This window comes from Fundulus heteroclitus, chromosome 15 (assembly GCF_011125445.2).
Source record: "Fundulus heteroclitus isolate FHET01 chromosome 15, MU-UCD_Fhet_4.1, whole genome shotgun sequence".
NCBI classification, from domain to species: Eukaryota; Metazoa; Chordata; class Actinopteri; order Cyprinodontiformes; family Fundulidae; genus Fundulus; species Fundulus heteroclitus.
Genome location: NC_046375.1, coordinates 10,762,643 through 10,776,857, shown reverse-complemented (window position 1 = coordinate 10,776,857; position 14,215 = coordinate 10,762,643). Strand labels below are relative to the sequence as shown.

General features: G+C 41.5%; 1 protein-coding gene across 12 annotated transcripts in view; it reads right to left on the bottom strand.

Annotated features, from left to right (window-relative positions):
• syne1a (spectrin repeat containing, nuclear envelope 1a) overlaps positions 1 to 14,215 on the bottom strand; it is a 186,106-nt gene that overhangs the window by 81,960 nt on the left and 89,931 nt on the right. For 11 of the 12 annotated variants that reach the window (XM_036147356.1, XM_036147355.1, XM_036147361.1 and 8 more), the window contains 11 exons: positions 12,935 to 13,117; positions 11,486 to 11,629; positions 10,130 to 10,285; positions 8,318 to 8,482; positions 8,001 to 8,173; positions 7,763 to 7,916; positions 6,415 to 6,558; positions 6,096 to 6,260; positions 5,647 to 5,964; positions 4,134 to 4,289; positions 365 to 535 (listed from right to left, as the gene is read on the bottom strand). In XM_036147356.1, coding sequence (XP_036003249.1) covers positions 365 to 535; positions 4,134 to 4,289; positions 5,647 to 5,964; positions 6,096 to 6,260; positions 6,415 to 6,558; positions 7,763 to 7,916; positions 8,001 to 8,173; positions 8,318 to 8,482; positions 10,130 to 10,285; positions 11,486 to 11,629; positions 12,935 to 13,117 — 1,929 coding nt within the window. The remainder of the gene's footprint in view (positions 1 to 364; positions 536 to 4,133; positions 4,290 to 5,646; positions 5,965 to 6,095; positions 6,261 to 6,414; positions 6,559 to 7,762; positions 7,917 to 8,000; positions 8,174 to 8,317; positions 8,483 to 10,129; positions 10,286 to 11,485; positions 11,630 to 12,934; positions 13,118 to 14,215) is intronic. The other variant, XM_036147364.1, reaches the window with a different exon arrangement.

The following is a 14,215-nucleotide window of genomic DNA, read 5'->3' as shown; positions in this document are numbered from 1 at the left end:
TCCCCATCAAACCGTCTGTGGGCTCGCTCTGAACTACGGCGCTCAAACAATAGTGAGGATTTTTGTCTTCTTTCTGCAGCGGCAATGTGTCTGAGCACGGCTAAGACAAAGAGACTATTAAAACTACACCGCTGCTGTTCTTTAAACCTTCTCACCTCCCATGAACATTTAGCTGGCCAAACCTGTCTTGGAAAGAAACCTGGACTTTTGTTTATACCAGCAGGAATCATTGTTTCACGCAACTTAACCGACTCATAGTTTTTCCACCAGTGCGGCAAGTCGCTTCAAACCTGGCGCAGCAGTTTATAACCACATGGCTTGACATCCAACCGCATAAATAAGTCCAACAGAAACGGATCAATACCTCTAATTTCTTCATCTTTCTCTCCATGACCTGCCGGTCCAGCGGTTCGGAGCGATCGGTGAGCGTTGTGAAGCTTTTCTGAGTCGAGGAGAACCACTCGCTGAATGACATGCAGAGGTTCTCTGCCTCTTCCATGCTCCTCAGCTCCTCCTGGAGCTGCTTGATTGTATCCTGAAATCAAATCAGATCAAAGGTTAGAAGATCGATACGATCATTAAGATTGAACATAAAACATTTAATCACAAAAACGTTGATTTACCTTACTGGGATTTTGTTTTGTAACAAAAGTAGTGCACACTTGTGGAGTGGGGGCAAACATATAGTCTTCAAAACCTTTAACAAATAATGTAAAAAGGTTGCCGTGCATTTGGATTTATTGCTTTTTATTCTGATGCAGCAAAATAAAATGCTGTGCAATTTAAAAGTCACGGCCGTCCACCTAACCTGACGGGCCGGACATAGTGAGCACTAATCAGAGAAGCAGACGTGAGGTCACTGAGGGAGTTGTAGCTTCAAAGCTCAGGTGGGAGAATCTATGGTGCATTCCATAAATATAAGGGCAGAAATAAAGCCAATAAGAAGTAGTTTGTAGTTTGTAGTAGCCACGTTGGCTGCAAACCTTCTGTTTTTTTTTTTGTATCTGTGGTGGAAAACCAACATTACACATCCTATCACGTCTCCCAAACATACTGTCCAATCTACAAGGGACTGGTTTAGATCAAAGCATAAATATGTTCAACCCTAAAGTTCAGAACTGAAACGGTGGCAAGAGTGTAAAAAAATTAATAAATTGATGTTCACGCAATCTCAAAAATGTCAAAAACTGTAACAGCAGCACCGAGTGATTTTTACAAAGTCTGAATACAGATGTAGACGTTTCAGATCTTTTTTTAAAAAAATGCTGAAAGCCATGTATTGTCATAGCTCTACTTCACAGTTATCCACTTCTCTGTGTGGGTTCGTCACATCAAGTCACTATCACTAAAAAAAAAAAATTGAAGTTTGTGGCTGTAAGTCTGAGTTGCAGAAATGAGAAGAAGTTCAAGGAAGCTTAGCTTTTTTTTTTTTTTCAGAGCACTACAAATATGACTGACCTTGTTCCAACCAGCTGACTTTTATCAAAACGTTTGACTTATTAGACCTTGGAGAGTTTGACTTTGGGGAAAATCCGTGAAACATGGCCCGTTTATTTTCCCTTTAAGATATGAGATTTTCCCCAACGGTCCAACGCCGGTCACTGCGGACCCCGGACTCTCTGATCCGGCATCAAAACAGAAAAAGCACCTGCTTTCCCCCCCTTCCTCTTTCATCTCTTCAGCGTCAATAGCTTCACAACAAAGCAGCGTGGGGTTCTCTTTTATATTTTTTTGAAGCCTTATCTACTTGACTGGGTTTTTTTTTTTGAGTCAATAACACCCCAAGGATGGAGAAAGATTCTTGCAGGTTTGACACGTTATTCACTTAACTTGCAAATCCTGCAGCGAGGAAGCTCCAATTAGCCGAAAGCGCTGAGTGTACACCTTTTTTTTTTTTTTTTTTGTTCTGAGCCGAAAGAGGTAACAGCTTCCCACCTCCAGCCCATATGGCCCTTACTTCCTGCAGGATAATTACAGGGATCCACAGGATGAGGGGGGTATTACCTGTGTGACTGTGAGCAAATGCATGCCTAAGTCAATTTTTGAATCAAGACAGGATAGGCGTGGGTAGCATTGAGTGGGAGCAAAGGTAGACCAGCAAGCACATACATTCAGAGGTGTTACAAAAGATGTTGTGGGGAAAAAAAATGATAGAAATAATCAATGTAGCACAAAAAAAAAATCTTTTCCACTCATGATTCGAGGTGTGAGATTGCGGTTTGCAGCGCTTAATTACAGCTTTAGTCCCTGACCAGGAGAGCCCCATCGATTTTCCTTTAGCCCCCTCCCAGAGGGACAGACAAATAGAGAGGCCAGATCGGAGCATGTGGAGCAAAGCAAGCTGGGCTCACAGAGGTGAGTCCCGACGCTCCTTCAGCGAGGTGTTACGGAAACACAAGCCCAAACTGGAGCGGGTTTCCCGGTGAGAGAGAGAGCACAGCAATGTGTGGGGAAGGCCCGCTGTGGGCAGGCAGTGTGCAGCGGCTCAGACAATAACACTGAACATCTACAACAGAAAATGGATTTTACTGCAAGATATCACCTTGTTTAAACCTTTTTAATTCATCCTGATTAAAACAGGCACATATGTTAGGGCTTGCAATTTGAGAAAAACCTTACTCCAAACAAATTTTTTTGTTACTGCAGGATTAAAAACAATAGTTTAACTTTATCCTGCAGGATTAATGATAAACAACAATTTTAACAGCACCAGCCCGCATTTTTGGAGAACTACCAAAACAGATCCTATCACACTTTCAATTTTTAGACAAGTTGCCAATCCTATCCAGATATTTATTAGCACAGTTTACCTCCTCTTCCAGCGGAATAAAGCACTAAGACGCTGCTGCCCGCGTCCTCACTAAGACTAAGAAAGTAGAGCACATCACACCAGTTCTAAAGTCCTTCCACTGGCTCCCTGTATCTCAGAGAATAGACTTTAAAATACTTCTGTTAGTCTATAAATCCTTAAATGGCTTAGCACCTAAATACATCACAGACTTGTTATCAGCGTATAAACCATCCAGACCACTAAGGTCTTCTGGCTCCAGCCTACTCTGCATACCTAGAACCAGAACCAAACAAGGAGAAGCTGCATTTAGTTCCTATGCTCCAATTATCTGGAACAAACTTCCAGAAAACTGTAAAGATGTGGAAAAACTTAGTTCCTTTAAATCAAGATTAAAAACACATTTGTTTAAAATTGCCTTCAACTGTCCTAGTTAACTGAATCACCACTTTTTTGTTCTATTTTCTATCTATATTTTATTCCTACTTGCTTTTATTCTGTTTTATTTTGCTATATTTTAATCATGTAAAGCACTTTGCATTGTCTTTGTACTGAATTGTGTTATATAAATAAATTTGCCTTGCCTTAAGATAAATAATGACAATGAGTTCACTGTCCTCCAGCGGATCTCAGTCCAACGGAGCACCTTCAGGCTGTGGTGGAATAGGAGATTGTCCTCCTTGACATCTTGTTTATTTTAAGCCACGAAGAATTAAAGCAGTTTAAAAAAGAAAGAGGGCGTCAAAGCCAGGTGTGCCTTATAAAGCGACCACCAAGCGTATATTCCTCTCCAATCCCTTCAAACTCATATTTATGATAAGCTGTACCGAGTTTATAGTGACAGAGCCAATTTGATGCAAATACGCAAGAATAGTTTGGCAAACGTTGCTTTAAATGTTCACATAATCTGTTAAAATGGTCTCTCCAAATGGAGAAATATGGATTTTATAATCCACTATATTGCACATTGTTATCCTATTATATAGTAGCACTTAAATTAATACCAGATAGGTGTTTTGTGTATGTCTGCGTGTGTTGTATCTCGCCAGGACTATTATTATTTTTTTAGGAATATAAGTTTTCAACACAGAAAAAGGGTGGCAGCTGACAAATACTGCAATGACAAGACTGAAAAAAAGTAGAAAGGGAATTGATGACAAACAGGTAATATGGGAATATGTTGAGATAGATAAATTATTAAAAAAGTAAATTATTTTCAAGTTGGTGAATAAAAAGCTAAACAAAACGCTTGTTGCTTCAAAAACACGCGAGGAGCTTAAAACATCAACAGAACCCGGTTACGAACCACGAGGTAACGACTGACAGACATTTGAGAGGATCGGACCTGGATGCTGAGCAGAAGGGAGTGGTAGCGGGCGGTCAGCTGGGTGGCGGTAACACTGATGCGACTGCTGATGTAGGTTTCCTCCAGAACCTGCTGGGCCAGAGACGAGAGGCCATCGACCTCTGCCTGCCGTGCAAGCACCGCCTCAAGGTTCCCCTGATAACAGAGACGGGTAAAGCAAACCACGGTAATTAGAATTGATCATAATCCTGTCATAATCAGTTAATTAATTGTCAGTTAAATTCAAACTCAAAGGAGCATAAACAATGATAAAAAATCTAATAAAACAGCAGATTTCTTTAGGTTTTCTTGTTGGTTCTTTTAACACAGATAAAAAACATATGAAAGCTGTCAGATATTCTGATATAGATAAGAAAAATGCCCCTGGAGAGGAGAGCAAGCAGAGGAATGCTGCAGTTTCACTGAGAATGTAAATAAGCACTGTGCTTCATTGCTTTCTCTCTGACAGGGAAGAAAACTTTGGCGTTTACACTCCAGTGAATGCACTGCGAGTAAATTGGGAGTCAAGTTTATGTGGCTGTCAGTCAATGTGAATCAAAACAACTCAGAAGATGTTTAGAGATTAATTTAAAAGCTATTAATATTTATATAGAAGTCTTACCGATTAGCTGTTTCCTACTTTGACCAAAGCATTCGTTCTTGGAATATTTCATAGCAATTTATCAGGATAAGGCAACACGAAGTAGTGCATAATTAAGACGTGGGCGGAAAACAACACAGGGTTGTCCATTTTTCTTACAAATAAAATATTAAAAAAAGAGGTGTGTGAATTTGTCCTTAACTCGGACATCCCCAAATAAAAGCCAGTGCAAACGATGGCCTTAATAAATCACCTATTTATTAAATAAGGTTTATGTGTAAAAGCTATTATGCAAGGCACTGAATATGTAAACCGTGTGGGCTGAATGCATTTATTGTAATGCTACCAGGTGTCATGAAATTATCTAATATCTACTGGTGAAGGTTCTCAGTCATCCAGGTCATGGTCATTCCAAAAAGAAGTAAAAAACAAAGCAACTGGACTTGTTTTCCGTAGTTGAAGACGTTTTGCTTCCTCTCCAGGAAGCTTTCTCAATTAAAAAAGTCTGGAGTAATGTGGAGTATTGTATAAAGCTTGTATAAAGCTTGTTACTCCACATTACTCCAGACTTTTTGAATTGAGAAAGCTTCCTGGAGAGGAAGCGAAAAGCTACAACTACGGAAAACAAGTCCAGTTGCTTTGTTTTTTACTTTTTTTTTTGGAATATCTAATATCTACAATGTAAAAATGAAATATCTGTAAACATCTGTTTCCCAATAAAAGAGAAATCTATCAGAGTATTTTAATGACTAGAATATGTTTCATTCGCTTCGTTCATTCAAAAACTGAACTTTTAGCATAAATCTGGTTTTTATTAAACAAATTTCCCAATTATTCTCTATTGAACACCGGCGTCCTTTTATAATTTGCAGGATTTTGCAGTCAAAAAAACCTTGAGTCTCTTTCCCTGACCTGGAGTTTCTTAAGCTGGCTCTGCTTGGTGTTTCTGTCCGACCTCCGGTGGCTCCTGATGTTAGCCATCTTCTCAGTGTCCTCCAGCCACTGGGCCAGGTTCAGGAACCTGTGACCCATCTGCCTCAGTCTAGTCAGCGTGGAGTGCAGCTGGGCCTGAGTCTCCTCCAGGCGGCTCTGGTAGGAGGCCCACTCTCGTCTGGCGGTGTCCAGGGCTCGGTCCTCGATCTGAGGGACGCCCCAGGGGATAACTCTGTCTCTGCTGGACAGCACCGAAGCGAGCAAAGACTGGCCCTTTGAGCAGCTTTCCTGCAGGCTCTTCAAAACAAAAAGAAGACTTAGGGAAATTTCATCTGATTGGTGTTTTGGACGTTTAACTTCCGCAAACAATCCACTACTTTTTAGATTCTCTCATCGTGTGCGCATTGAGACATTCGGCTCATGACTACCTGTAGCTGCTGCAGTGTTTTTTCAAGCGTGTCCACGTTTCCTTCCGGATGAGACAACAACGCCAGAGATGCCTGCTCCCGCTCCAGCCAGTCCTCGAACACATGCAGTCCTCGTTGATATTCCTGATGGACCATGACCAGCTCCTTGGCTTTAGTAACAGCATTCTGTGAGGTCACAGATGTTAAAAAAAACAAACATTAAAGTAATAGATTTGTGCTACTCCCGTTTTACGGGCTTCTCAGGCACAACATGTCTGAAATCTCTAAAGTATATAACACACGTGGAGGGAAATAAATCTACATTACGAGTATAAGGTACCTTAGCTTTTTCTTTCAGGGCGTTGTATCTACACTGCAGCTGTTGCACCTCCTGCTGGGTTGTACAATGTTCTGCCATGTTGGAGCCCTTTGTGGCGATGGTCTCCAGAGGACTGCTATGACTCAAAACCTCCTCGTAGAGAAGCTAAAAGATAAATACACACAAGTGTGGCCATTATTCAAACAATGAAATTGAAAACATGTATGTTTATATGCAGATACAAAAAGTGAAGACTCTTATGACAGATGCTGGATAAATGGTACTGTACCTTAAAAAATAATCAATTTGCCTTGTATTTTAAGGTGTTTTTATGTAATAGGCCTATATGAAATGGTGCAAAATTGGAGAAGTGGAAGGAAAACAATACAGGGTTGTAAAAATGTTTTTAAATCTTTATTTAAAGATTTAAAGAGCTTCATTTAGTACGCTGTAGAACCACTTTTCACTGATTTTATAATTGCAAATCTTTGGGGAATGTCTCTATCACCTTTGCAGATTTAGTCAAGTCTAGACCAGCCAGACTGACATACGCTGCGTAATGAGCTGGATATTTCTTTAAAAACTCAACAATTGGCCACTCTAAGAGCTAAAAGAGAGCATGTCACATCCGCAGTGATCTGATGGGTTCTAACCTGTTTCCAGTGACCCTGTTAGTCCCCCGTTTGAAATCACGCTCTACTGGCAGCTTTCCAAACTAATATGCCGTGTTTAGATTAGATTAGATTAGATTAGATCTAGATCTACGTTTGCAGTCATGTTTTGTATACTTTAAACATCTAAGAAACTGGAGAGTGAATTGAAAGCTGTAATTATTTGCAGCACAGTTAAATGGCTGAATTCCTGCTTCCAGTGTCTGTCAGGGAAGAAGACCTACAACTTTATTGTCATTACACAGGTACAAGGGTTACCGCGTAAATCAGTCTTTTGCAGCATTTCTACAGTTTTTTTTTTAGGATTTCTTTGTATTTCACGCCATCCATTCTTCCATCAACTCTAAATAGCCACCGTCTCCCTACTGAAGGGATCCGTCCCCACGGCATGATGCTGATTCCTCCATGTTTCCCCACGTTTGTGTGTCTACCGTGATAAAACTACAGGTGGCTTTATTTGCCATATTTCATTTGAACGTTTCAGTTTAAAGGGGACTGACTAAAAATGTATAGAACACTTCAGATTTTTATTTGTCAAAAAAAAAAGAAAAGAAGGTAAAACATCTCTTATTACTCTCACTTTAGAATAATGCAAGTTTTTTTTTTTAAAGTGTTGTACGGCAATGCTTTGTTTCTTAGAAAACTCTGATCTAAAAATCTTGACAGATTCTTTTTAGGCCAGTCTTTGCGTGAAATACCTTCGTCTTTCCCAGGTTAGCAGTCTTGTCTCTCATCTCTGAGTACTGTCTGTCCGAGCAGCTCAGGGTTTCTTCCACTCGATCCATCCACTGCACAAACTGCTCCACGTCTTCCTGGTAGCTGGTCCACTGTGACAGAGAGCCTTCCAGCTGGCTGTAACAGTGAATATGGTGATGTAGATGCAGATAAGACCAATACGTATGAGTAAGAACATACAGGAAACTGGTCCTTGCTCACCTTTTACACTGGATTGAGGCAGAAAGCAACAAGTCCCACGAGTCCTTGAGGTCTTGGATCTGTTTGCGGATCACAGGAACCCCCTCAGCCGAAGTATTCCTCTGGACCGCCTCTCCCCGGGTCAAGAGCATTTTTAGCTGGATTTCCCGCTCCTGACGGGCCGCAAGTAATGCCTACAGACAGAGAACAAGCAGATGCAAAAAAAATATTTAACCATTTAGCTGCAAAAGTAACATAAATAATCAGAGGTTGCACTACAGTTAATTTAAATTAAGCTCCAGAACTGGGAAAAATGTATTCATCCTATCCCATCTTACCTCCAGCTGTAACATGCGGTCCTCCAGTACACCCTTGTCTGTAGTCGTGGACGTGCACGTGCCTATGACCCTCTGTGCCTCACACACCCAGTCCTGAAGCTCTTTAAGCCCCTGGGAGAAGAGCTGGTGCTCCCCGACGATGCGCTCGATCCTTGAGGCTTTATCCTACAGATATGAGAGTGGAACAATGTAAACACGCTCTTCATACCCTATATTGGTTCTACGAGATCAGAGAATTACAGTCTGCGCACAATCAACTGTCTTCATCTCGTTCTGTTTGTGTTAGAAATGAGCCTTGTTTTCGTTTTGTATACTTTAAACATCCAAGAAACTGGAGAGTGAATCGAAAGCTTTAATTATTTGCAGCACAGTTAAATGGCTGAATTCCTGCTTCCAGTGTCTGTCAGGGAAGAAGACCTACAAATAGCACTCGAGTGTAGCCAGTAAAGTAAATAAAACCCATTCGTCATTGCAGGGCTGCTCTCTTCGTTGTAGAGTAACTGGTTTTTGGTCAGTGTTATGTTTGCAGGACAATACATCAAATAAATGGTAAGAGTCTGGCTGATGTAATGAAAGCTTCAAAGAGGTCAGCTTCAAAAGGAGAAGCACATTAAAGCTCTGGCATTTTCACAGCAGATTGGCGAATAAAGGTGAACTACAAAGCATTGGCCTTTTTAAGGAACCAAGCTGCAACCTCAAGGGGCTCAAAGGCATAACCTCAAGGTTAGACGGATTAATATACTCAGGTAAATCATTTTAGGTACCTTTCTTTTGTAGAGATTCAGCAGATATTGACTAAAATTGGTCGATTTTCACCCCTGTCCAAGGACTGGTTGGATGGAAAAGCTCAAAACATCAGTCTTGTTCCGATCCGTGAAAACATCATATGACCAAAGTCATTCTGACAACAACACTCCTCTGCGAGGAAGTTGTTACTGAGACGGGAGGAATCAAAGTTAGCTTTTTTTTGAGGATGTTTAATATTGAAGTCAGATGAAGCACAGAGATGTAAGAAGCTACAACAAAGGAAACTGTATTTTCAACGAACATATCAAGAGTTGTGCTTCATTTAGGAAAATGAGAGAGAGTAAGACCTTCAGCAGATAACAAGAAGGCTAAACAAAGTACAGCAGAGTTTCTGTGTTTTATCACTTTTGAGCTTCCAATCCTGTACTCTAATCTAAAATGCTGACTTTGTAAAAGTTTGGAGCCTTTTGAAAATCTCAGAGTTATGGTAAGGGACAGACAATCTCTTCAAAATAAACATGGAGTCTGCTGTTTTAATAACGCTACCTATGCTAACTGCACTAATCACTAATATACAGTGAAAAGGACATTTTAAATTGTGGACTCTAATGATTTTGCCTTAATTTAAAACTATTTGAGAGCCCCATTTTTTCTCTTTTACATGACCTCACCCTCCCTCCTAAAACTATTTAATGGTCCCTCAAAGCAAGAAGACAAGTAAAACAGATCTATCCCGTTCTTATATCTTCTTATATTAAAGTTCTTAAAGAGAAATCAACCATAATTTGTATCAGCAGGTCGAAGGTTTACAAAAAGATGTAGCTATAAATTTAGCCAGCAAACTTCTGATCAGTGCATCTCTAGTAATTAGCAAACTTCCTACCAGACATGCTCTGATTAGATCTAATCATGACACATGCATAGTTAAGGAATATCATTAAAAAGCATGTCTTGACAGACAGCTGGAGAGTCACCATCAGCAGTGGCTGAATAATGCAGAACATGCTGTTGCATTTCGGCAACAGAAGCGTGAGTAAGAAAGCTGCAGCGTGGAAGCAGTGTTACCTTGGTTAGGTTGCTGAGGGATAGGTACTGCGCTGACAGCTGAGATACTCTGTGGACGAACCCCTTGCCCGCCGCTTGTCCCTCCCAGAGATGATGAGCTTTATCCCTCAGCTTGCCCAGCTCTACCTCTCGACTGGCCATCTCCTCCAGCACGGACTTTACAGCGCAAGAAGAGGAGGAGGGGGGGGGGGGGTAAAAGAGAGATGGAGCAACGTGACGTTAGCAGTGTAAGTTTAAAAAGGGGAAAGATTGGAAAGGATGGTCAATTGTTAGCAATATTATAATGGAAAAGGAGAAAATAAAGTGTTTGTATGACAAAAACGTGAGTTGCAGAGTGGGGATGTAGGGTGGAGTGAAAAGAATAGCAACACCTCACAGAACAGGGAACACCACAATGAAAACATCAGCATATTTTCCTCCAGATGTTCACTTTTAAATAGAAACGCTGCGATCCACTTGGACACCGCAGCGCAGAGCAGGGAAATAATATGAAGGGGGGGTATCGTAGCGACAGGATGGAGGGGATTTTGCCAACACCGCTACAAACAGTGAAGCCTGCAAGTATTGTGTGGTACTTCAGGTGCTGCACGGCGGGCAGAAATGTAATTACTGGCAGGGACACACAAAAGGCAACGATGGGATGTGCTACAGCAGCAGCAGCAGAACAAACACAAAAATAGGCACAATGATAAGCACAGAGCTTTGAGATGGGCTTGATATGTTTTTTCTATGTTGTCAGTTTTATCTCTTTGATGCTCCACGCCTCTTTTCTGCTCCTGCGTCTGCCACACACTGTTATCGCTTCTAGAAGAAAAAAAGGCCTTTTAGCCACGCAGCACTTCAGCTCTGACAGAAAGGAGAATTAATTAGATTTCTGGACTTCTCCTCTGACTATTGTGTCAAGATGCGGCTCTATTTTGATCCACTGGTGCTCAACAAATGTAATTAGGTCCTTCTCTGCTCCCCAAGGATTTCAAATTGGTACTTTAGGGATTCATATCTAATGGAGAGGTAACCATTTATTATCCTACTTAATATTCACTTTGTGTTGTAATGACAAGGTTTGCTAAAATGAAAACAGGAAATGAGAAAATAGCATTGATAGCAGCTTGAAAGAGCAATATAAATAGCTCCCTCTCTGTGAAATGCAGTTTCAGATGGAGCCGAATTAAAAATGCCCTCAAGATATACAAAATTAATTGTTTCAGGAGTGACCATGAAATGATGCAAAACTAACATGTGGCCTCATGAATATCCAGAATAATTATACCGGTAATGTAATTTTATGAAAACTGTAACACCTCAAAGAACATTACTCAAGCGCGGGTGTCAAAATGACTTTGGGCTATAAAATACCTGCAGTTTGCTGAGCTCCTGCTTCTTGGTTGGAAGGTCGTGCAGCCGGGCGCTGCTCTCCTGGACTCTGGACTCGGTGCCGTTGAGCCAGTCCTGCAGGGGCTCAGCACTGGCTTCAAACTCTGTCATCTGGGACTGTAGGTTCTGGATATGCAACACAAACACAGGCACGGCTCACGACACCGGACGAAATGGAAGTTTTATTCATTAAACTTCGAAGATAAATGCAAATCAGATCCATTTTGCCAGCTCAACACAGCACTGCATAATAGTGAAATGGAAGACATTGGAAACAAGGTTTTCAAAATGTTTTACATAGATGTCTGCCTAGCATTTGAATTCAGACCCTTTTAATCTAATACCTTTTCTAAACAAAATACAGTAGACCAATGTGCATTTAAAGGCCCCTAATTTGTATATGTATGTGATTAATTCTTAATATAAATATAGCTGTTCTGGGAAGGTTTCTGAGCTTTGTTAGAGAACACTATTGAACAAACATGACAACCAAGGAGCACAGCGGACAGGTCAAGAGCAAATATTAAAGTCTAGTTATATAATGCATTTCCATCTATCTAAGCACTATTAATTCTATTCAATTCAATTTTAGTTATATAGCGCCAATTTATGATACACATCATCTCAAGGCACTTTCCAAAGTCAAATTTAATCAGATTATACAGATTTCATCAGATTATACAGTCGTCTGCATTGTTGATGGCTTTGCAGCAATCCCTCATACTGAGCAAGCATGCTGCGACAGTGGAAAGAAAAACTCCCCATTAACGGTAAGGAAAAACCTCCAGAAGAACTGGGCTCAGTATGAACGGTCATCTGCCTCGACCGACTGGGGGTTATTCCAAAAGGCAGAGCACAAGGCTCATTGCAACTCTGGAGGAGCTGCAGAGTTTTATGGATCAGGTGAGAGAATCTGTTCAGACGACAACTGTTAGTCATCTCGGGACAAATCCGGCCTTTATGAAAGAGGCGGAAAGAGGAAACCTTTGTTGAAATAAAATTATAAGTTTGAAGTAGATCAGATGAGAGGAGACCCAGATGCCAAATTTTAAGATTTCATATCGTAAAGAATTCAGAAAACTCTCCAAAATGTTCCTTTTGTTTCACAATCTGCTACTTTGTGTCTGTCACATGAATTCCTACCAAAAACACTGAAATTGTCGTTGTAACGTGAGAAAACCTAAAAAGGTCAGAGGAGTATGAGTACTCTTTGACAGCACAGTATAAATCCTCTCGTATAAAATATTTTTAGCCTCAGTAAAATTTAGTCATTTCATAAAAAAAATCTGAGTCAGTAGATCCTCTGAAGCTTGGTAAATGGGCACTGAAATAAATCACACAGATGCTCTTAATTTACTTCTACTGAACAATCCATCGTCTTTGATTGAGATTTTAAGATAGCAAATGGCACCCTGATAAAAAAAAACCAACCTTGAGAGCATCTTCCCTCATTTGCAGGTTATGCATCAGGCTCTTCCAGTCCTCCCGGGCATTTGCCACCTTGGCCTTGAGTCCATCCACTCTATCTTTGGACACGACGGCCATCAGGAGCTCCCCGCTGGCTCCTACTGTACTCAGTCTGGCCTGGCCGTTCTCCCTGTCACTCAAGAACTCCTGAAGGGATGCATAAACAAAGACAAAGGAGCTGTCACCGTTTACACAAAAGGAGGAGGGTGCGCGAGGGGAAACGGAGAGGAAGACGAACTGCGCGATAACTTAATGCCGCTCCGTTTTGTATGTGATTACGCTCTGATATGCCTTGCAAATCTTTATGTGGAGTTTAGGCTCGTTGGTTACAGCAGCTGAAGACATTACCGATTCTCCTTGCATCGGCGCAGGGATGCTATCGGAGACAAGGAAAGTCAGTGAACCTGAAACATGTTGGTTTCATACATAGCTACCCAACCGACAATGCACACACACATACAAAGGCACACGCGCAGCCTCCGCTTACCCACCCACCCCTCCCTCAGAGCTGAGCTGATGACAGTAGCGCAGCAGGGACCACTCCACCATCTGTGCAGTCAGCACACCGCTTACAGAGTCTACAGCTCCAGCCTCTTCAAACACCAAGCTCTGAAAAGTCTTTATCTCTTCATCGCTCCCTTTCTCTTTGTTTCTGTCTGTCTGCTCGACATTCACTTAGCGTCGCCGCACTTTTGCCACTGTTTCTCAGCCGGCTAGTGTAACTGTACAACACCAATTAAGCACGACACGGTGGATGCCCTCGCCCCTCCCACGCCGGTCCTCCTGGAGGTCAGCCATGTGGAAACATTGTTCCACATTCCTCACCAAGTCAATAATAAATAAAACATGATTGATTCAGTATTCCTCCATCCTCCATGTTCTTCCTTAAATATGTTTCATCCCGCATCAAATTGATCTGAAGTATTTCTTTAGATATCTGGAAGGAGAAAAAATAATTATTTTAAAGGCATCCCCCCATTGCCTTGCTGTGTTGACAGTCTGAGCTTACTTTCCCTGCGACCACGTGCCTGCTAATTAAATAAGTCATGAATCACAGCCACTCGCTGAACAAAAACAAAATCTCTCTGTGGGAGTAAAATCGAGCCGTTGCCGTCTTCAAACAAGAGCTCGGTAGTGGTCGAAAGCTCGCTTCGTTGATGCTTTTACAGCGGCGGATGTGGTCCGGCGACTGAGCGGTAATTAGCTGTCAGGTTGCCGGGATGTGGAGGCGTCCACCTTAACTGA